The 21,862-nt window shown below is 38.6% G+C and overlaps 3 protein-coding genes across 4 annotated transcripts; 2 read left to right on the top strand and 1 right to left on the bottom strand.

Moving 5' to 3' along the window:
* The first annotated feature begins 1,578 nt into the window (after nt 1-1,578).
* Nucleotides 1,579-6,725, top strand: st6galnac4 (ST6 (alpha-N-acetyl-neuraminyl-2,3-beta-galactosyl-1,3)-N-acetylgalactosaminide alpha-2,6-sialyltransferase 4). 2 transcript variants are annotated; one of them, XR_013932454.1, is made up of 6 exons: nt 1,579-2,178; nt 2,368-2,511; nt 4,023-4,432; nt 4,659-4,766; nt 5,255-6,411; nt 6,450-6,725. XR_013932454.1 is itself a non-coding variant. In XM_080418817.1 (5 exons), exons 1-5 carry the CDS (start codon nt 2,134-2,136, stop codon nt 5,442-5,444), a joined length of 897 nt encoding a protein of 298 aa, XP_080274943.1. In that variant the 5' UTR covers nt 1,579-2,133; the 3' UTR covers nt 5,445-6,725. The 2 variants fall into 2 exon arrangements, 1 of the variants encoding a protein (XP_080274943.1); XM_080418817.1 differs by having other exon boundaries at nt 5,255-6,725.
* A 2,148-nt stretch (nt 6,726-8,873) lies between these two features.
* Nucleotides 8,874-14,668, top strand: st6galnac6 (ST6 (alpha-N-acetyl-neuraminyl-2,3-beta-galactosyl-1,3)-N-acetylgalactosaminide alpha-2,6-sialyltransferase 6). The gene is made up of 6 exons (XM_080418845.1): nt 8,874-8,930; nt 9,635-9,716; nt 10,681-10,884; nt 11,038-11,450; nt 12,593-12,700; nt 13,237-14,668. The coding sequence occupies exons 2-6, from the start codon at nt 9,693-9,695 to the stop codon at nt 13,421-13,423; spliced, it is 936 nt and encodes a 311-aa protein (XP_080274971.1). The 5' UTR covers nt 8,874-8,930; nt 9,635-9,692; the 3' UTR covers nt 13,424-14,668.
* A 1,174-nt stretch (nt 14,669-15,842) lies between these two features.
* On the bottom strand, nt 15,843-21,444 carry spout1 (SPOUT domain containing methyltransferase 1). The gene is made up of 12 exons (XM_080419734.1): nt 21,377-21,444; nt 21,250-21,289; nt 20,373-20,501; nt 19,709-19,868; nt 19,149-19,238; nt 19,005-19,054; nt 18,784-18,914; nt 18,033-18,102; nt 17,429-17,527; nt 16,806-16,908; nt 16,377-16,524; nt 15,843-16,032 (listed from the first exon to the last, which is right to left on the bottom strand). The coding sequence occupies exons 1-12, from the start codon at nt 21,422-21,424 to the stop codon at nt 15,973-15,975; spliced, it is 1,128 nt and encodes a 375-aa protein (XP_080275860.1). The 5' UTR covers nt 21,425-21,444; the 3' UTR covers nt 15,843-15,972.
* Nucleotides 21,445-21,862: the final 418 nt, after the last annotated feature.

Genomic DNA, 21,862 nt, shown 5'->3' on the forward strand with positions numbered 1-21,862 from the left:
CACCACAGATCATACGGCATCAAGGATGATGCACTAATTGCGTCACTGGGGTCAACAGTGGTGTAAAGTAACTGTACATTTACTCAAGTACTGTACTTCAGTACGACTTTGAGGCATTTTTACTTTACTTGAGGATTTCCAATTTTCAATACTTTTACTTCTACTCCACTACATCTCAGAGGCAAATATTATACTTGTGCTCCACAGTGGAGTAACTAGTAACTACATTTGATAACGTTAGTTACTAGTTACTTGTAGATTTGTATTATTAATAGTAAATACAAAACATTAACCACTTCAGCCCTATACACATTTCGGCCTTTTTAAAAGAGCCGATCTACAAGCTCACAATGCATTGCGATGCGACCACAGTCTATGGATGCGACACATCGTGAGCTTGTAGATCTGCTATTTTCAAAAGATTTTATGTCTATGAAATTAATTCAAGGACCCCAACGGAAACAAGTCCGCAAGGACTTTTTTGGTCGGACCTTTTAGACAAAAGTATTATAAATGTAACTGTGTTGTTTTACATTATTGCCTAATAAAAATTTCAATGAATCAATCAAACCTTTTATACATTTGAAAACTTGTGAAATTGGACCTTCTGCACAATGAGTACTTTCTACTTTTGGTTCTGTAAGTACATTTGGGAACTTTACTTTTGCACTTTTACTCAAGTACATTTTTAATTCCGGACTTTCACTTGTAAGAGAGTATTTATACATTGCACTTTTACTCAAGTAAAAAATGTGAGTACTTTTTTCCACCACTGGGGCTCAAGTTACGTTGCAGATCCGGTTTAGAGCGGATACTAAAACGGTCTGTGTGAGCGTGTGTGTGGGTTTGCAAATGATCGGATACAGCAGGCACCAGGCGGGCTTTAGACTGGATCTCAGCACTGAGCAGTGAATAGAAACCTTTTACGGTCTATGATAGAAACCAGGCCGGGTTTTTGGTTTTAGAGCCCGCCTACTATGTTTCTGGTCTGTGCCGCAGTGTTATTGTTCCCCCACAAAATGCCGACTCTAGTAAAAAATGATAACTCCGTGAAAAAAGACATGGTAATTGAAAAAAGGTCAGTGAAGCACGATTTCATTTTACTCGTAGATGTTTATTTAACCTGGGGGTTTCCCCCCAACCGGTGGGGCAGCCGCTTGGCATGATACTAGCTCTGGTCCATAGCGTTAGAAGGAGTTCTCCATAACGCTATGATACTTTCGAGCCATTGCAAACCCCAGGCTGCCCAGCCTCTATTCTGTAGTTAAAATAAAAAATACACTTTCGCTACTCACCAAAACAAAGACGGTTTTATGGAGTTGAAAGCCTACTTTCCTTAGTGGGGACACTCTGAGCCCCCCACCTCACGTCTAAAATACACTTTTTGACCAAAGTGTAAAATAATCCACCGGATGGGGAAAATGTTTTACTTGCTCCCCTGCGCCCCCTACAGATCTGGTCAATGGACATTGTCTATTTAAGATTCTTTATCAGCTGCTTGGCATGACAGTGGGAACCAGCGGCTCTATTTGATGTTTCCAGCCGGAACACATCTATGTGTACACCACTATCCTTCCAGAAAAATATTGGGATATAAACAACTCTATGGATATAAACTATTTAGATTTTAAAGTCAGTATTCGAACGGTTTAGACATTCATTCATTGTTCATTTTTGGTGTCCGTGTTATTATATAACGATGTGTATGATTATGCGTTGGTCACTACATTAAAATGTAGTATTTGTGAGAGACTGAACAGAAGGGATAATAACGCATAAACGGTACTGATGCGTGATATCGAAAGTAGAAAATCATTTACTTTGCGGGTGTGTTCTGGGGGTTTGCGATAAGTAACGTATAGGTTAAAGTAACTTACTCTCTCACAAATGTAACGATGATGACCCAGATTCAAATCGATGTTAACATAAAGTAAGGGTTTATCAAAGACGAAATGTGTTCATTTCAGCACATTTAGCTTTCGTGGGAACTTAAATGTAAAGAAATCGAGTTGTTAATTTGTTCCTTAATGGAAGAAACGTTGAACATGAATGTCTGTCACACATTTTCACGCAATGACAGATGACCCCCCACGCACACACACAAACACAATGACGTCATGATGCCATCAGGCCATGTACCAGGGGGGGTCTCCTAAAAGCTGTGACATGAATTCTCTGGTAAGATCATTTATGTCTAGCATTTAGTCAATATTTGAGTTTTTCCCATAGAGTGTTTTTTCCACATTGTTAAACTGTAAAATGTCCTAGTGGGATGGGGAATCCCCTGTGAATTCCCAGATTTTCCAAATTTACTGTGACATACTAATCTTTTCTATCAATCTTTTTTTTTATTTTCTTTCCCCTCAGAAACTCTGCTGGGTTTGTCTGGTGGTTTTAGCATTTGGGGTGATGTTTTGGTGTGGTGACAGGATCCGATCAAATGGCTCCTCTTCTTTGCACAACTCTGGTCTTAAAGGATATACCAGGATCAAACCTGAAAACATGGACCAGGTGAGGAATTGATTAGGACACTGGTTCTCAACGTGGGGTCTGGGGACCCCCAGGGGTCTTTGAGGGGGTTCCCGGGGTTCCCAGCTAAATGGTGTACAAATGGAACCAAATGGATCTTTAACAGGTCTCCTCTCAGAAGTAAATGAACACTGAATTTTACAGTGTAGATTGGGTTCCCAGAGATTAAAAAAAAAAAATCAAATGGTGGTCCGTGGTCTAATATGCATATCAAACTGGGGGTTCTTGAAATTAATAAGGTTGACTCACTGGATTAAGATTCATTAATTTAACAACCAACCTGATCTCGCTGACAACTTTCGTCAGCGAGAACTACTGATATAACAGGAGAACAGCAAGTACCTTTGCTTACATATTTGCCTCAGTTTAGGGTGGGATTCTGTGATGTCACTGTGATGACAGGCTATTGTACAGGGCTTGATGTCTTGTTCGTATATGTTACGATCCTTAAGTCTAGTAGTGAAGGACTGTGACATAAAGTTGGTGAGTGAAATGAGCCTTTTTTTGATTGCTGACAGAAAGTGACACAGAATTCAGGTATACAAGTATGTGACAGTTAACTTTAAATTATACAAACTTATAAAGTGACCCCAGTGCAAAAACCAATAAACAAATTAATATAAGAAACTAACCTACTCTTTTTAACCCCTATCTAACCTAACCTCTACCAAATCAAAATTACATTAAATCCCTAATCTAATCTAACTTCCCTAATCTAAACAAAAAGAGGACTGAACAAGAAGCTGGCACTGGCGGTCAACACAAATACACAACAGAGTTGTGAGCATGATACTTTTAAGATTAACACTTATCTTTGACTCGATGCTACTGTAGCAAGCTCAATTCAAAACAGGGTGCCACTCAAGCAGGATAATACATGATACAGAGGGGTACCAAACTTTTAGTCCCCAGAGTATTCACTTTTGATACATTCATTAGGACAGCATGTAACCGCATGTTACACACTGCCAATGTGCACAGCTGGTGACAGCTCTTTTATAATGGCCAGGCGTCCTCCTGATTGGTCCACTGGTCTGATGGACGGTGTCCTCCTCAACCAGGTCTCCTCCCACGTAGGCCCTGAGCTGGATAAGCAGGAGTCAGTGGGACTGCCATATAACTGCCATCCATAGTAATACATACAATAATAGAAATAAAGAAAGAACCCTCGCATGTAACAGTATACCGTTTGCTTACAAAGTTGTCGTTGCTCTGGGCGGGATGCTGTTTTGACACTGTCTGGGACTATGTCTAATGCAAAGTGATGCAGTTTGTAGATCTGCTATTTTTTACATGACCAAAATAGGCATGCCCGGTTGAAAGTAGTTAAGTCCATCTGCAGGTTTTATAAATATTTAACCAGTTGAAAATATTGGCAAGAGCTTGTGACTAAATAATAACTACATTGGATCTATTGGAACACAGGTCATTTTTTCAATATCCTGAAAATAACCTTTTTTTTTAAATAATAATTATTGTGTTTTATTGAACAGTTCCTGGACCTGCGCTGCAGTCACTGTGCGTTGGTGTCCAGCTCAGGACAGATGCTGGGAGCTGGAATTGGAGAGGAGATCGACAAGACTGGATGTGTGATTCGCATGAACAATGCTCCTACGCGCGGCTACGAGAGGGATGTTGGGAGGCAAACAAACGTCAGAGTTGTTTCTCACACCAGTGTCCCCCTGCTGCTGAGAAACGAGAAGTACTACTTCCAGTCTTCTGCAGACACCACATACGTGTTCTGGGGTCCTGAAAGAAATATGAGGCAGGATGGAAAGGGACACATCTTCAATGTCCTGCTGAAAATGGCAAACAAGTATCCAAATGTCAGAATCTATGCTGTGACCAGAGAGAAGAGAGAGTATTGTGACAGTGTTTTTCAGAAAGAGACTGGAAAAAACAGGTATAGCATATAATATAGAATAGAATACAACTGCACTTATAAAATGCAAGGTTTCATAGATTTTTTTCATCCTTTTTCAAGTCAAACCTCAGAACCTTCTCAGAATGTATTGAAAGGATATGTGTTTTTGAGGGTGTCCTATTGACACAAAGACAAAAATAACAAATACAAACAAAAACGATACATAAACACTACGAATACAGATAACAGTTGGTGTCTTTCTTAGAATGAAGACGGGGGCATTTCTCAGCACTGGATTCTTCACCATGGTTCTAGCCTTGGACATGTGTGACAGTATTTATGTCTATGGCATGATCGATGATAACTACTGCAGGTAAGATATTTGCAGCTATAACTTGACTTGGCAATATGGGTGCAACAGTTAATCAAATGAATTGAAAAAAATAAGTGATGGGGGGGCAACTGGTCATGTCATTATAGGCAAAAAGTTTCAAAAATAGCATATCTATGATCGGCATTGTGATCTTGTAGATCGGCTATTTTAGCTATTTCACCATTGTACGGCAAAGTATAAAATAGGTCAAGAAGTAAATCAGACTAATGGATTTCGTTTATTATAAAAAAGAGCAATTATTTTCATGTCAATTTGTTTATATATGCAAAATGAAAGAAAAAAAAAGCTTCTCAATTATTCGCTTAATGAAAAAAGTAATAATTAGAGTAATTGAAAAGAAAACTATTGATTGTTGCAGGCTGCAGCCCTACTTGACACTGCTGTTTAGTTTTCTTGCCTAATTAGTTTTGTCATTTGCCATCGTAGCTGACATTTATGAATATTTGTGACTTTCCTCCTCATGGCAGTCGCGCCAATCACAGCATTGTTCCATACCATTACTATGAACGAAGCCGAATGGATGAATGCAGAATGTACAAGGTCCATGAACACACCCGCCGCGGGGGACATCGCTTTATCACTGAGAAGGCCATCTATGCTAAATGGTCCAAACGCCACAAGATGGAGTTTAAACACCCCTCTTGGAGCCAAGAATAAAGGACATACTGGAACCATTAATGTTTTACTTGATCCCTGTGGAACTGCTGTTCTGTTATTTCATCTATAGATCAACTTGATCATTTTTACTCTGCAGTGTTACTGAATTGAATGTTTACCAGGTTTCTATGACTTGAGTTCTACTTTATGCCAACAATTTGTTTTTTTGTTAGATTTTGCTGTTGCAATCTTATAGTTATATTCTGTGTAAAAATAATGCATTTCATCTTGATCGGTGCATGACTCTACACCAGCATGTAAACTATTTTCAGTTAAACACAGTTGTACTACAACATTTTGCTCGAGCCACAGCTTGCTGCCAACTTGTCAAATACTACATCATTAACCACTTTCAACCTGGCATCCATATTTTGGAAATGTTATTATTATAGTTGTTTCCTAACATTTAAAAAATAGCAAAATAATAATAAGAAAAGAAAAGAAAAAAAGCTCACAACATATCGTGATGCAACACATAGTTTTTGCTATTTGTCATACAACAAAGTATACAGGGCTTAAGTGGTTAAGATAATAAAGAGGGTATAGAATGTGTGGTGTGTCACTGTGTTTACCTATACTGAGAATGCAGCACTGGGATTAAACCACTGGAAATTATAAAAGACTTGGACTTCTTATATGTGAAAGGTTTCAGTCTTGAAAAGCATAAGGCATTCATTGATTCACTTTAATGCACTGAAATTAAGGAATTGATTGTTGCATGGATTTCTATTTTATTTTTTACATTTAACATTGTAAAGTGTTAGTAACTGATAATAATATACATATTTGTCTTTTTTATGGTATCAGTATGCTTATAGATAAAGCACCTTAACCCCAAACACTACTGAAATAATGTTACCAAAGTTGACCATTTACATTTCTTACCTGCTGTGCCTTAAGTTTTACAGTATTCATTCATTGTGTTTAATTTTATGTTGCAGTATTTCCATGTGAATTTTATGTTGCAGTATTTCCATGTGAATTTTATGTTGCAGTATTTCCAAGCAATTAGATAAGCTTATAGCGTGTTTTATTTTTGTATTAATTTTTGATCAAACTGGATTATAAAACATGAAATGGGATGTTTATCGTAAAGGCTTTTCTGCCACCTTTTATTTCTGTTATACCTTGCTGCTTAGAGTCTTCTTTGCTGTCATATCACGTTCATCTTTGTTACAGTATAATACTACAATCTTTGTAGAGAAACTGACTCAACAGTTGTATCATATGTCTATAAAGTTATGTTGATGTATACACTCAACAGTTGTATCATAAATATAAAGTTATGCTGATGTATACACTCAACAGTTGTATGATAAATATAAAGTTATGTTGATGTATACACTCAACAGTTGTATCATATAGATATAAAGTTATGTGTATGTAAACATTGGTTGTTGTTGTTTTACTTTACTCTTACTATTTCAAATGTAGCTGTCCGTGTGTTTTCCAATTATAGTGAACATGATGAAACAGACAAATAGCCTACGGCCCTACGCCATCCACCAGTAATATAGATGTATCATCAGTATAATCACTCCTGCATAGGCCTTATTGATTAAAAAAAACTAAAATGAACACTGGCTATAGGCTATGAATTAAATCTGGTTAGATTAATCCTCTGAATGTATTGAAACGGTGACTATTGATTGATTGAATACTTTATTAGTCAGAAATATGAACAGTACAAGGTGCAGTCAGACATTTGGCTAAAAGGATAACACAAAAGAGTCCCGGGGACTTCCATTGTGGTCCTATGTATTCAATTCACCAACATAGCATAAAAATAACTCAATAATACATATCATCAACAAATATAAAACACTATATGTACAAAGGAGAAAAGGGAAAAAGGCACATTTTGTTTACCTCCCCTTGTGGTGTCCTGATAGATGGATTTTCAGGCCTGTTTTGAAAGAAGTGGTCCACATATCCACAGATGGTGTCGGGGCATTCCACATTTTGGTGGCAGAGTAGTAGAATGAGAATTTTCCCACGTTTTTTCCATGGATGGGTGGTACCAGATTGGTGTTGCTCCCTCTAGTATTGTGGGTGTCACTCACTTTGGAGAAGTAGTTAGTCAGGTACTGTATGAGGGGTTTTGAGGGCATTGCCCCTTTGACTATCTTAAAAACCCATCCTATTTTTAATTACTCAACCCTGTCTTCTACCCTGAGCCATCCCAGACTAGCAAAATGTGTTGGAATTAGGTGGGTTATGGGCTTAAGGCCGAGAAGTAGTCGAATCAGTTTGTTTTGGGAGGTCTGAAGCTTAGTTTTGACTTGAGTGACATTGAGATGTTGGAGAAGAGGCGCAAGCATAGTCAATGTGGCATTGAATGAGGGCTTGAGAGCACTTAAGAGTCTTGAGAGCACTTTTGCTGACAAAAGAGGAAATTCTTTCCCAAAATCTAGTTCTTTGATTGATTTTTTTATGACTTTTGATCGGTGGTGTAAAGTAACTAAGTACATTTACTCAAGTACTGTACTTAAGTACAAATTTTAAGTATTTTTGGGCGGTGAAACCGCCCCTATAAGTGAGATTTGGAAAAATGTACAAATATCTTGGGCAGTGAAACCGGCCCTAAAAGTTTGTAGAATTATCCTGCGCTGTGATTGGCCAATCACAATCTATTCAGGACTGTGATTGGCCAGTGTCACATGACACATGTGCATAGCCCTATGTGATTGGCCAGTGTCACATGACACATGTGCATAGCCCTATATAAGCAACCATATTTTAAAAATTTTTTTTTTTAAGTTATGGTTTTGTCCATCATAAAGTGTGTTTTACAAAAGATAAATGTATTTATCTTTTGTACATGATTGATCGACTCCATTCAGTATTGTGATTAGCTAGCAAGACACATGCTGACACTAAGTGGCTCTTTCAGATCAAAGCATATATATTGGTTGACTCCATTCAGTATTGTGGTTAGCTAGGAAGACACCGCCCACTTCACACAGGGTGTGATTTTTTACTTTACTGGAGTATTTCTGTCCTTTTACTTCTACTCCACAACATCTCAAAGGCAAATATTTGCCTTTGAGATGCTTTTGATGCCATGTATATAGCCTAAGGGCAACTGGACAGACCCATGGACAAGACAGATCCATCATCAATGGACAGACCATAGGGTCTCTCCCTGGCCTTCACTGCAGTGAGCAGTGAAATGTTGCATGACGTAGTAGCCAAGTCCCCTCCCACAGTGGTGCATAACCTCGCGTCACAGCCTTCAAGCAGTACTAGTGGAAAGCCTGGTTTCTATTTGCTGCTCGGTGCTCACATCCGGTGTAGAGCCCACCTACTGTATCTGGTCATTTGCACATGCACACACACTGACTGTTTCTGTATCCGATCTAAACCGGATCTGAAACCTGCAAAGTGAATCGATCCCAGTCTAAGTGGCGCATGAGGGAAGATGGGGGACGAGACACATCAGACGTCAAGAAAGCATAGATCGGGCACGACAAAAACATTTAAATGGTAAGCCGTATTTTATTCCTTAACATCCATTTTGTGGTATATTATGATAATTGTTGTCATCATCTCAAGGCGTGGAGAACGCTTACAATAATTGTTAATACAAGTGTGAATAGCTATGGATGGGCTGCGTAATAAGATGGTTTTCTAATAATAATAATAATAATAATAATATCATTTTTATTGGGTTACGGTACGTACTTTGGCTGTCCGTTATAGCTAATAATAATTAAATTCTTTATATCTACTACAACATAAAAATCTGCTATTTAATAAAACAATTAGGCTTGGCTATTTAATAAGACTCTAATATGTCTACATTTCTCCACACAGACCCCCAGGGATCGGGAAACAGGACAAAATGTATTAATTCGATACTATGGTATTAAAAGGTTAATCTAAATGTAACCTAAAACAATATGCAGTATGTTCTCATCAAAATAACGTTATGTTAAAACAAGTGATTGCCATACAGGGCCTACTCTGGAAATTACTGATATCGAATTGATTGATTGATTGAATACTTTATTAACAGTTTGCAAAAAAAAAGGCACTGTGGCACAGATTTATACAAAAGAATGCTAAAAGGATAACCCAAATAAGCCCTCAGCTCAGGGCTTGTTTCCATTAAGGTCCTACAATCAATTCATCGAGACATTTAAAGACATACAATAATAATAATATTCTTTTTTTTCTCTTCTTCCCAGGTATGATGACAAATAATCCCAGCAAGAGTTTTGCACAGTTTGATAATAATCAGTCGTCATGGGGCCCAGGCTCATTGACAAGGTAAGACACAAGACATGCAGACTCAGACATATGGAGGGAGTGGCAGTGCTGACTGTGCTGTATCCACTACTATGACAGTGTTTTTCAACCTTTTTAAATGCAGTGGTGGAAGAAGTACTCATATTTTTTACTTAAGTAAAAGTATCAATACAGCAATGTAGAAATACTCTGTTACAAGTAAAAGTCTGATAATTAAAATTGACTTGAGTAAAAGTACAAAAGTATTGGCATCAAAATGTACTTAAAGTGACAAAAGTATACTCATCATGCAGAATGTCCCATTTCACAAGTTTTAAAATGTATACAAATCTTTTGAAAATAGCAGATGCGACGCATTGTGAGCTTATAGATCGGATATTTTCAAATGGCCGAAATATATATAGGGCTGAAGTGGGTTAATGTATGTTTTGTAATAATAATCTCAATCTACAAAGTAACTAGTAACTAAAGTTCTCAAATAATTGTAGTAGAGTAAAAGTATAATATTTGCCTCTGAGATGTAGTGGATTTTTTTTTACTCAAGTACAGTACTTGAGTAAATGGACTTAGTTACTTTACACCACTGTTTAAATGCAAGGCCCCCAGTTGGATTAGGCTATGCATTACTGGTTACGCCACAAACCCCAAGTTCTATCACTGGGATCACAATCTACACAATTTAACTCTGAGAGTGTACAAATGGAACCTGCGGTCCAGTTGGTTCCATTTTTTACACTCTCTGTGAGTGACAGACACGTAAGGGTCCATTTGGTTTATAACTAGGTTATTAATCATTTAGCTGGGGACCCACTGGAACCCCTTCAAGGACCCCTGGGGGTCTCCGGTGCAGAACCACTGCACTTATATAATACAATGAATGTAATTAATTTGTGTAGGTAAGGCTACCCTGATAATATTAGTTAGTGACGACACTATTACAACTATTATCATTATAATAATATTTATTATTATTATTATTACACAGCAGCAAGGACAGAGCAAGAGGATGGTGATATTTGGAGCCATCTTCCTCCTGACAACCCTCCTCATCCTCTACAGCTCAAACAGTAGAAATGACATCATGTCATACGGTCCGTTCCGTGTTTCTACAAACCATCATTCTTTAAAGGTCACTGACCTGAAGAAATGGGCTGGAAAAGCTGGTTATGTGTCTGTTCATGGAAACAAGGTATTGCAGAACTGTATGTGTACTGTATAAACATGTAGCAAGTGAATTATGAATATCACTAAACACATTATGATTAATTGTGTCTTTTATTTTGTTGATTTGTTGGTGTGATGTTGGGAAACATAAAATAGAAATTTTATATTTATTCTCCAGAGTATGACCCTGCGTTGTCATCACTGCGCACTGGTGACGAGCTCCAGCCATGTCCTGGGTTCCAAGGCAGGAAAAGCCATTGACCAAACTGAATGTGTGATCCGTATGAACGATGCTCCTTCTACGGGACACGAGCCTGATGTAGGGAATCGGACTTCTTTGAGGGTGGTGGCCCATTCCAGTGTGTTCAGGGTCGTTCGGAGGCCATCCGAGTTCCTAAACCACACGGGCAGTGATCCTGTCATCATCTTCTGGGGACCCCCCACCAAGATTGGAAAAGATGCTAAAGGAACCCTGTATAGATTGATACAGAGAGTCAGCATGACCTACAGTAACCTCTCTTGTTTCACAATCGTACCAAACAAGATGCGCAAATTTGATAGTCTGTTTCAGAAGGAGACTGGACGAGATAGGTGGGTACATTTCAAGGAAGAATGGGTGACTATAATTATTCAAAACATATTTCTTATTGCTACGTTAAGCACTTGCACCCTGTCATCCCTATTCTGGGTCTAACATTCAGTGAAAATAGCAGATCTACAAGCTCACAGCGCATCGCAATGCGACACATTGTGAGCTTGTAGATTTTCGGTGAAGATATTTGTGTAGAGCAAAAACAGGTGGGGGCCTAGTTGGGAATCTGGCCTATATTCAGATAGTAATCATTGCTATAGAGCAGGGGTCTTCAACGTTTTTCAGGCCAAGGACTAGCTTTTCTACAAGCTCACAAGGCACCGCAGCGCGTTGTAGCTTGAGGAGCTTCACCTTTTAGAATGTGTAGATCGTCTATTTCGGGCAAACGTTCCCCCCAGAATAGGGATGCTAGGGTTCAAGTGGTTAATGTAAATACAATTTAAAGTTCCAATCACACAGAGATTTGGCTGCCCCCTATTATTTTAATTAAAATATAAAGCGGATGTTCCCCTCCTCCCCACTTCCGTTTCGTCTTTACAGTCGCGCAAATTTATCCAATATAAAACTAAATCATCTAAGTATATTTAGCTTGCTGCTTAGCAGAAATGGAAATTCAAAATTCAAATGTAAAGATATTTTCAAAGATATTTTCGTGAACGGAAGTGTCAGTTTCCTCTCTCGGATTTCGGGAGGTGTAGTTCCAGACTCTATATAGCATTCGGAGATTGTGGAATAGTTGTCTGGCTACGCGAGACTAGGGTCTCCCTGTATCTCTAGCAGACAATACATTTAAAGGGGGGTTGCCAATTTCATCAAATGAGGAGAAAGAACCCCTTTATCAGCTTCAATGTTATAGTGTTCCAGTTCCAAGTCTGCTCCTTTTTTGTGTCATCTCTTCCAATTCCACTTGTTTATCCTGTATCCTGTATGAGTTCTCTCTCCTGATTGGATACAATTGGTATACTGACCTGAAAACAAATATTTTCTGTTTACTAAAATGCCGAAGAGATCTTTATAACTGAAAAAACACTATAGCAATGCTTACTATCAGACTAGAGCTATTTAACGCTTATTTTAAGAACTGCAACTTCCAAAGGTCTCTGAATTTACATACATTTATTATTACATTTGTTTCTCACAGGCAAAAGTCTCAGTCGTGGTTGAGCACAGGCTGGTTCACTATGGTGATAGCCATTGAGATTTGTGACAACATCAAAGTCTATGGAATGGTTCCACCAAATCACTGTGGGTACGTATAGCATATGAAAAATTATAGATATACTACTTTTAGACACTCATTATATATCAGTACACAAATGTATGCCGACATTATCAGACACTGAACGATTAGTTATTCAATTTCAATATCCCAATGTGAAACCAGTAGCCAATTGCGTGTAACGAGATTGAAGCATTGTTCATCAAATTTGATGTCAAATTATTTCTGAAAATCAATCGTAGAACATCTGGGGAAAACATTAAAGGTGCTGTAAGGGGGGGGGGCATGTTACTGAACAAACACACACTCTATACTATAGCAATGATTACTATATATATTTTTTTAAAGAGCTTTAACTTTAAACAAACAACTTTTTGTTTTTAACTTACACCACCTAACTTGTGTAAAACCAGCCTGTCTATGTTTAACCCAGTATTGGAAACACAACATTACAATGAGAAAGATTTCACTTATTTACATATGTAAGGACATTTGCTTTGCATAAATTGGCTACTTTTCCTGGAGTGTGTTTTAAGCAATAGATTTAATATCATTTCTTCTTTTAGGAGGAAACAAGGATCCAAGAAAATTCCGTATCACTACTATAAGCCCAGGGGACCCGATGAATGTGTGACATACCTCCAACACGAGAGAGGTCGGAGAGGGAACCACCATCGCTTTATAACAGAGAAGCATGTGTTTGCACGCTGGGCAAAGCTGTATAATATCACATTCACTCATCCCACCTGGTGAAAAGACATGTTTGAAGCCAGAACCGAAGAGAGTAACTGCTCCAACATCATAGCTTCTCTATCCAGAGTCTTGATCCTTTTTCACATAAATTCATAAGAGATTTCATATACAGTACAGTAAAAGCCTTATTTATCCTTAGTTGTACGCCGGTGTTGCACACCAAAAATAGAAGATCTACAACGCTCACAACGTGTCGTGATTTGGCCCATTCTGAGCTTGTAGATCCACACTTTTTGGATGTGCAATATGCTGCGCAACCAAGTACAAATCAGGCATAACCTTTCTGTGAGTGCTCCATCTTTGGATGGAAGTCACCCCATGAAGGAGGTTGTGAAAACATGTATTACTGGAACAAGAGAGCAATGAGAGATCTATAAAAAATGTTTTCTTTTTCAAAGTGATACAAAGAATTCGGAATTTTCTTTAGATTCCTGAAATAGTCACTGTATCCTAGCCTGGCATGGCCAGACTAATATCACTGCGTAGATATTAGTCTGGAATCTCTGTGTGGAACCTGCATTTCCGATGCCTCTGGTCATAAACCCGCCCCATATTTGCATACTGGGCCCTGATTGGTCCCTCACAACTTCGGAGGGAGAGAAATCCAATCTCTATTGAGAGGGACCAGACCTAATCTGCCGAGGGCAATTTTTATTGCAATGGCAGATTCGTCTGGAACCAGGCTAACTGTATCCCACATGGAAATGTGGCACCCAACTGACAAGTGTTATTGTAAATAGGGAAAAAAAGAATTTAAAGAGGTATTTTTACATGTTTATAATTGCTTTGTTAAAGAAATGTCCTCAAAATGTACACATAATTCCCATGTTGAGGGGGATTGTATCAGCCACGGTTTGACCGAATCTAAGTGACCTATGAAATTACCTACACATTTCATCCCATTCGATCTTCTTGAGCAACACTATTGTATGAACAGATTATTATCTACTAGGTACAGGAGAATACTGGCAAGAGGGATTAGCATCTATCGATTAGTGACAGTTGGAATTACAGAACATAATATACAAAGGAGCTCCACAGACATTCTTTTGAATCTCAAAACTTTGACTTTAAAATGATAGTATCTATGATTGCATATTCTTCAGTTTGATGGCATTTCTATCCATATTGTATGAACAGGAACAGGTTATAAGTTTAAGGTACATATTGCATTTGAACAGATTAAAATGACTAATGTAGTGAGGTGCACACTAATACCAATCTTTTCAAGGTACGTATGTTCATGTAAGGCTTAAATGCATCTGCTGACAAAATACGCTCAAATTGTATGTGCTCACTTCAAACTATATTGTTGCTGTTTAATTTGACAGAAAAGTGGTGTCAAAGGTAAAAATAAAAACCTTTTTTTTGGAGCTCAGTGTGAATGGGCTTCTTAATCTTCTTAATCAAAGAGAATTACTACACGTAAGATTTGTGAAGGAGTCTAGATGATTTATTTTTGTTTTTCATAAATCCCAGGATATTGGGACACAGTTGTATGCTTGGCTCTAAAACTAGAAATCTTGCATGCAGGCTGAATTCAATCAATACAAGAGAAATGTACTGAGCTAAAGTTATGTATTGTTGCCATTGGTGGGTGGGGGGGGGGCTGCATGTTCAACATTATTAGTGGACTCCCTGGAAGTGAGCACAGCTCATCACACTGTTATTCTCACTCTTTCACCCTATATTTTGGACCTCTGTAACTCCTTAGTCCTTGGGAGTTACAGAAGGATTGGAGATGTTTCCCCTTCTGATTTTTACATAATTCTTTCAAATGTAATGTTTAAACATTTTTTTGTTTGAGTCAATGGAATGAGTGTCCAAATCCATTTTTGTTACCATTGGAATCCAACAGATGTATTCACATTTTCTCTATTTCTGATATTTCTATCAAAGTTTAAAAGCTACAACCCAAAACTTAATTTAATGAGTGAAATGTTATTTTAACCAAACTGTATGGTAGAGTATGTCATTACAGTCATTAGCATCTGCAACAGGGGTAGATAGTATTAATACACTCTGGTTTCAGGTATTGATACTGGTTACTGGTTGACAATATTTTGAAGACGACTGCAAACGGATTGGATACTAGATGTGCCAGTGCCACCATCTTTATTGTACTTCGGACATGGTTGCAATTGCATCTCGTCAGGAGAGAGAAGACTTATCGTAGCTTTAAAAAAATGTTTTTAATATACTGTGCACATGGAGGGTCTCATGTATTATTACCCTTTGGTATTGATGGTACCACAAACATACATATTTGTTGCCTTCATCTGTCATAAATTTTGGCCCATAGATCAAATAATATTTTATTCAATAGACACAAAACACAGAGAACATTTAGATGCATTGAAATGTAGCATACAGGATATCTAGCTTCACAAAGAGATTTGTAACGATGATCCAAGGAAGGTTGTTTTAAACACTTTAATGTGCATACAAATATACATAAGACATATGGATATAAATTCATGTCAGGTCCCAGTTAGAAAACATGTCAAATTTGTGTTTAATGATTCCATCAACAATTCTGTTGAACGTCTTCAGCTGAAAGCAGCTGTGATCTTCTGTCTCAGACCTGCCATGGAAATCAAGATGGCCTCCTATGGAAAAAGAGAAAAATGTATAGATGGTATGTGTGCTATTGCCATGAGACTTGTAAAAAATCTGTGGCAACATCCAGTCGCTGTTTATGGTGTGTAGTTCAGGACACCGTCACCGACACAAACCTGACCCCATCTGTATTTATATTAGATAAACCATACAGGACTGTCATACATTAATATGCATACTAGACATGACATTCCCTGGGATACAATGAATCAATGATGTTCCACATAATTTGAGTGGCCAACAGGCTTTCCTCTTCCAGCATAGTTTCTACAACTTTCTATCGTCATCACCGCACCGGTGTATGGTTCTACAACCCTGTGAAGTTCAGGCTCACCTCTGTGCGTATGGTTCTACTACCCTGTGCAGGACAGGTGTTGAGATAATGGTCAAACAGAACGGCGGGGTCGGTCACATTCAGTTTCTGGTCAGCATCTAGACTGGTCTCCAGTCCCTGTAGTCCTCCAAACACTACCAACAGATGTCTGAAAAAGTGAACAATTACAATAGCTTAGAAGCGTGTAAGAGAAATATGTTAGGCAATTCAATCCTATATGATGCAACTGGCCGCTCAGTGAGGGCAAACCGCTCAAAGAAAAGTTTGACTCAATCTTCGCTGCCACAAAGTACATCAAGTACATCATCTACTATTTTTGCCATTTGTGAACATTTCTGTTTTTACAATATAATTATCTGCCGAAAATAGGGACACCAGGTTTAAAGTGGTTAAAATAAAGCTCTATTTAGAGGGCTGTTATCCTCTTACTTGAATGGTGAGAGTGTTGTATGGTCGATGAGGCTGCCTCTTTCTGAGGTGCCAATTGTCATATCGTATCCATCTTCATATGGACCTTCTGTGAACACATCACCTGGAATTGACACAAGGACAGAACAAAAGGGTGATGTCATTTCAGAAGGATTAAATCCCACTACAAACCCATGATGTCATGCTTACTCTGAAAAACTATTATTTTAAGCTGATATATACAGAAGTTCATGGTGAGTGCTAGGGCTGGAAAAAGAGAATGCGAGCACTCGTTTATCAGGTGCACAGTTCTGGCAGAAATAGTATCTTTGAAAAGATCACCAGCACTCACTTGATCCTTATAGGACATGTGATCTGCTGCTGAGGCTTCAATAAATAAGAGATAAATAAGAGATCCTATAAGGACCAAGTGAGTGCTGGTGATCTTTTCAAAGAGTGCTAGGGCTGGGCAATATCGATACATTTAATTTATCATCTGTAATTGTGTCAAACCATGCATGTGAGGAACAATATGTGCTTTTCCATACCCAAGTAGATAGTGATATTTATTTGTATCCATAATGGCCCAGCCCTAGAAGAATGGCTGACATTACATAACGGCTGCATTCATATGAAGAACCTACTGAGAGAGGAGGCCAGGCGGACGTTATAACCCCAGTACAGACCGCCTTCCGTCCTGGGTACATGAGGTGCCACCACCACACCTTTATGTAGTTTGCTCCCTGAAAGGAATATACACAGATACATAAGTGTTTAGTGTCCACACATGACAAATTTCACTATTGTGTGCAAATCATCACTTTCGGGTACGACGGGCAGAAACCTTGTATGTCCAAAATCGTTACTTGGAAAATGGAAAAAAGAACCTGTGTTCCGATCCCAGTCCCAAGCTAAGCACGTTCCACCTGGTCTCCCTATTTCGGGCATGTAATTGTAGGCAGTAATTTTCACAAATGTTCAAAACTAACAGAAATAGCAACTCTATTAGCTATTTTGGCAAAGAAAATAAAAAATAAAAATAGATTAAAAGATCAAAATAAAAAGTTATAATGATTAAAAGATCAAATAGTTAGATACAAGGTTTCTGCCCGACAGTGACAAATGTACAGTGACAAATACCAACAATAACAACATTATTGTGGTATGTGATGAGCACTATGACAACCTACTCAAAACATTTTCCAAAAACCATGGCACTAAAACTATGTTCTAGTGAAGAAGACATACCGTTCTCTGTCTTTGTGAGGCGCACTGTAACTCTCAGCCCAGACTGCAGCTGTTTATCAATCTGCACATCCTGGAGGAGTAGAAGGAGAATATGGTTAGACTTATATTCACTTAGTCTCGTGTTGCGTTGCCAGACGACAATCTTGAGATCTTCACCTAGGTATGGTGGAAGGTAGTTGCTAGAACGGCCGCTAACAAACCTATGCCGCTACTTTGGAAACCAATCATGTCACTGCCCAAATATGAAGGATCACACTAAAGACTTTGGATTGGTTCTGCAATCTATCTAATTGTTTCCAACCAGTTTTGTTGTAACAAAAGCTGGGAGATTGTCCTCAGTCTCTAGTTGCAAAGCTTTTAGATAATGATTTGTGAGTCTAACCCACCAAGAAAAGCGTTGCTCACGCTCTTTATTGTTCAAGGAAGTTTGTGCGCGACTGTTCTTGCCAAACTTGGCCACAGCAGACGTCTGGTCAATGCGTTTCAATGATAATGCACATGGAAAAACAGTTTTCTCCACCCTGAGTGAGAGAAAAATAAATCTGCGTACGCGTCCGGACATTAATTGACGTGGGAGCGGAAAAAAGCTGTGTACGCATGCTTGCGCACCCTGTGTGTTTCATGCGTAATTCTCACTTATCAGGGTTATATTCACTCATCAAAGCCCAAGATACCCTTGTTCAAAATTGTCATTAACAACTATGTAAAACATTTAAACAAATGGTTCCACCTCTAAACTACACCTGCTTACCTTCCTCATTCCACAGTTGACTAAAGAACCTTTGCCTGGTTTGGTCGGCCTGTCGAGAACGATACCCTCTCGATACTCTGCTTCTTCATCTATCCTCATATGATGTGGACTGTCCAATGGGTTACATAAGCCTGAAAACATAAACAACACAAATATGTACTATAATTATTCACAAGAAATTTAATATTTAAAAATCAATAATTAGGAATAACTAATTTTACCAGCATATTGTAAATCTTGATGCTTGGGGAAGAACCACTTCCGAAGATACCTGTTGGGGGGATAAAACAAAACAAAAAACGTTAAGCCATAAAAATCTCATAATGGTCATAATCTTGATCATTATGTCAAATGTCACTACTTACTGTGGACATTCTAGGTACTGAAGTATTCTGGCAATCTGGATGCAGGCTTGTCCCTTCTTCCTAACACCTGTGAATTCACCTTCTACACTTCTGCAAGACAATAACAAAATACATTCTGTTAGCTTTACATTCTCTTCTCTTAGCCTGTTGTGGGCATGTCATCACTGGCGAAAACAATTCACTACTCGTCATATGACTACCGGTAAGTATATAGGGCTGAAGTGGTTATCCTCTGATGCTGAAAGGCTGAAAGAGAACGCATTTGTGTAAGAAATTACATATCTATGCGCAGCTGTTCTATAAAAGGGAAAAGGACAGACAGATATAGATCTCCATGTATGGACATAAAAAGGGACACAGGCAGACAGACAGATATAGAGATCTCCATATACGGGCAAAAAAGGGACAGACAGAGACGGTTACAACGGGTAATGCATAACAGGGTGTGGCATGTATTCCATATTTGCATCCTTCCCGAGTAGTTTAATTTGACAAGTTTGACAAGCACTCTGGTTCCACCCGCTGGTCCCAGTTGAGAACCGCAGTAGATGATGACTTACTTAACGTCTTCTCCGTCTTCCTCAAATATGATGATTTCATCCACACAGAAGACAGAACAGGCTCTGGCTATCTGTCCAGCCAGGTACGTGCGGAGCTCTGTGGACTGTGCGTTATCCAGGACAGAACCTGGCAGCGCCACACTCACTGTGTATGGCCGACCTAAGAGATGTAAATCACAGTATTATTCATTATATCATATTTATTATCATTTATGTACACTGACATAGTGATAGACACAGATTCAAGCAACTGATTCTGTAGCAGCCTGGTACCAACTTTCATCTCCAGTCCGAGTTGATGGTTACAGGGTAATTCAGATTAAACTTCATTGTCAGATCACAAGTTTACAAGCTTAAAAGAGTGGGTGTAATTCTTTCTTGTATAAGCTCCAAACATTTGCCAGTTTCAATAAGAGGTTAAAGGGGTAAAAGAGTATAGAAGGAAAGAAACATGGAAGATAAAAAGGCATAATTCAAATTATATACAACTGGTGCATGGTTAAAATTGTAATGACATGAGGCAGAAATGCTTCTTGTGCCGGTAGAGAAACATCTGTAGCCAATATAATAGCAGCAGTTGTAGAATTACAATCTCTCGTGCAGGGGAGACATCACTTAGCAGCCTTAAGTTCAGACACCAGTTGTGCAGCAGAAGTGGGGTTACCTTTGTTACTTGGTCTGTTGTGGTCATGTTCATTTGCTGCCTCCTCCTTGGAATCCGAGTCTTGTGCCATCTGCTTCTCCAACTGTTTAATCAGCTTGGACTCTTTCCACTGTTTCTTAACCTCCTTCCCTGTCAGTTCAGGATAAACATGTATAGTAAATAAGATGTGTGACAGTATATTAAAAAAAAACTCATTAACTTGCTTTTGTGTGCTCTGCTATATAACAAATGTCTAATGCCCCTTCCTCTTAACCCATGTACCCTCATATACAAGTGTCACACATTTTGGCTTAAGCGACCTGTTGTATGCAGTATAGTAGTGTTTTCCAGGTCAGACATAGAAGGAAGGTCAATATTGGCATCTTTAATGATTAACTACAAGGTGATTCCAGACTCTCAGATTACTGCAGATTTACTCCCCAATGTCCACCACAGTCTGAAAACTCTTTCAGACTCCACCTCAATGACCTCAACCACTCCTGAGCCCCACCTCCAAGCAATCCTCTCATTGTATCACTTCTTGTACCTCACCCTCTAGCATTCATTGTTGCCCATTTGTGTCGACTCGTGTGTTGGGGTATTTGTTCACAAGTTATCACAACATGTTATGTACGTTACTTAGACAGACATACTGTTTGCTAGTCCACAAATTCTAAGGATGTTAAGATAGCATGTTGTTACTGTTTAGACCAGTGGTTCTCAACCTTTTCAGGCCGTGACCCCCCTAAATAATCATATTTAAATTGGGAACTTTTACTTGTAAGAGAGTATTTCTTCATTGCAATATTGATACTTTTAATTTGGTAAAGAAATGTGAGTACTTTTTCCACCACTGGTTATGATAATAATAATACTGTTGACACGAGATGATACTCACGTTCTCCTTTCCATTTCCTCCAGTCCACATGCTCCTCACGCTGTAAAAATTTGAGCATGCAATATGAATATGAACACAATATTATTACACTAAAACATACTGGAAGTCGTTGTTATTGTTTTAATACCTGTGAACTCTCCAGTTTTATTTTCTTCGCTGCACCGTCGTCAGACATCTTTACAATTTCACCACACACGTGAAGTTTATTTACTTCCGGGTTACTTCTTCCTCTACATTGTTCGCACAATACTCGTCACTTCCGGCTGACTATTCTAGACGCCCGTTGGCGTACTGCTGCCCCCCACTGTTGGTTTTTATGTACTGCCCACTGTTTGTAGTGTTCGGTCTTACACCATTGCCTACACACTTTCCTTCATACCTCCATCCTTGCACCTTATAAGGTGGAGCAGACCTAGTACAGAAGGGAAAATGCAACAGCAGATGGGTGGAATCTTGCATTACATTTCTCTCCATTGGGAAAAAGGCGCATAAACTGACAGGCAAACCCACAATGTTCTGGTGTGTTTGATGTGTATGAAAACACAGTGCCATATGGTGGTACTAGGGTAGATTAAAAATGCAATATAAATAATATCATGACTGGCATTATATG

Source organism: Gymnoscopelus braueri (assembly GCF_963280865.1).
Source record: "Gymnoscopelus braueri genome assembly, chromosome: 22".
In the NCBI taxonomy this organism is placed as follows: domain Eukaryota; kingdom Metazoa; phylum Chordata; class Actinopteri; order Myctophiformes; family Myctophidae; genus Gymnoscopelus; species Gymnoscopelus braueri.

What these genes read in the sequence shown, in the direction of transcription:
- st6galnac6 (XM_080418845.1), top strand. Translation starts at nt 9,693, where the DNA reads ATGGGGCCCAGGCTCATTGACAAG. An exon ending in TGTCTGTTCATGGAAACAAG is followed by an intron (nt 10,885 to 11,037) that starts GTATTGCAGAAC and finishes TTTATTCTCCAG; the next exon opens with AGTATGACCCTGCGTTGTCA. An exon ending in AAGGAGACTGGACGAGATAG is followed by an intron (nt 11,451 to 12,592) that starts GTGGGTACATTT and finishes TGTTTCTCACAG; the next exon opens with GCAAAAGTCTCAGTCGTGGT.
- spout1 (XM_080419734.1), bottom strand. Translation starts at nt 21,424, where the DNA reads ATGTCTGACGACGGTGCAGCGAAGAAAATAAAACTGGAGAGTTCACAG. An exon ending in CAGTACCTAGAATGTCCACA is followed by an intron (nt 19,055 to 19,148) that starts GTAAGTAGTGAC and finishes TCCCCCCAACAG; the next exon opens with GTATCTTCGGAAGTGGTTCT. An exon ending in CCGCCTGGCCTCCTCTCTCA is followed by an intron (nt 16,909 to 17,428) that starts GTAGGTTCTTCA and finishes TGTCAATTCCAG; the next exon opens with GTGATGTGTTCACAGAAGGT.
- st6galnac4 (XM_080418817.1), top strand. Translation starts at nt 2,134, where the DNA reads ATGTACCAGGGGGGGTCTCCTAAAAGCTGTGACATGAATTCTCTG. An exon ending in GCTGTGACATGAATTCTCTG is followed by an intron (nt 2,179 to 2,367) that starts GTAAGATCATTT and finishes CTTTCCCCTCAG; the next exon opens with AAACTCTGCTGGGTTTGTCT. An exon ending in AACCTGAAAACATGGACCAG is followed by an intron (nt 2,512 to 4,022) that starts GTGAGGAATTGA and finishes TTTATTGAACAG; the next exon opens with TTCCTGGACCTGCGCTGCAG.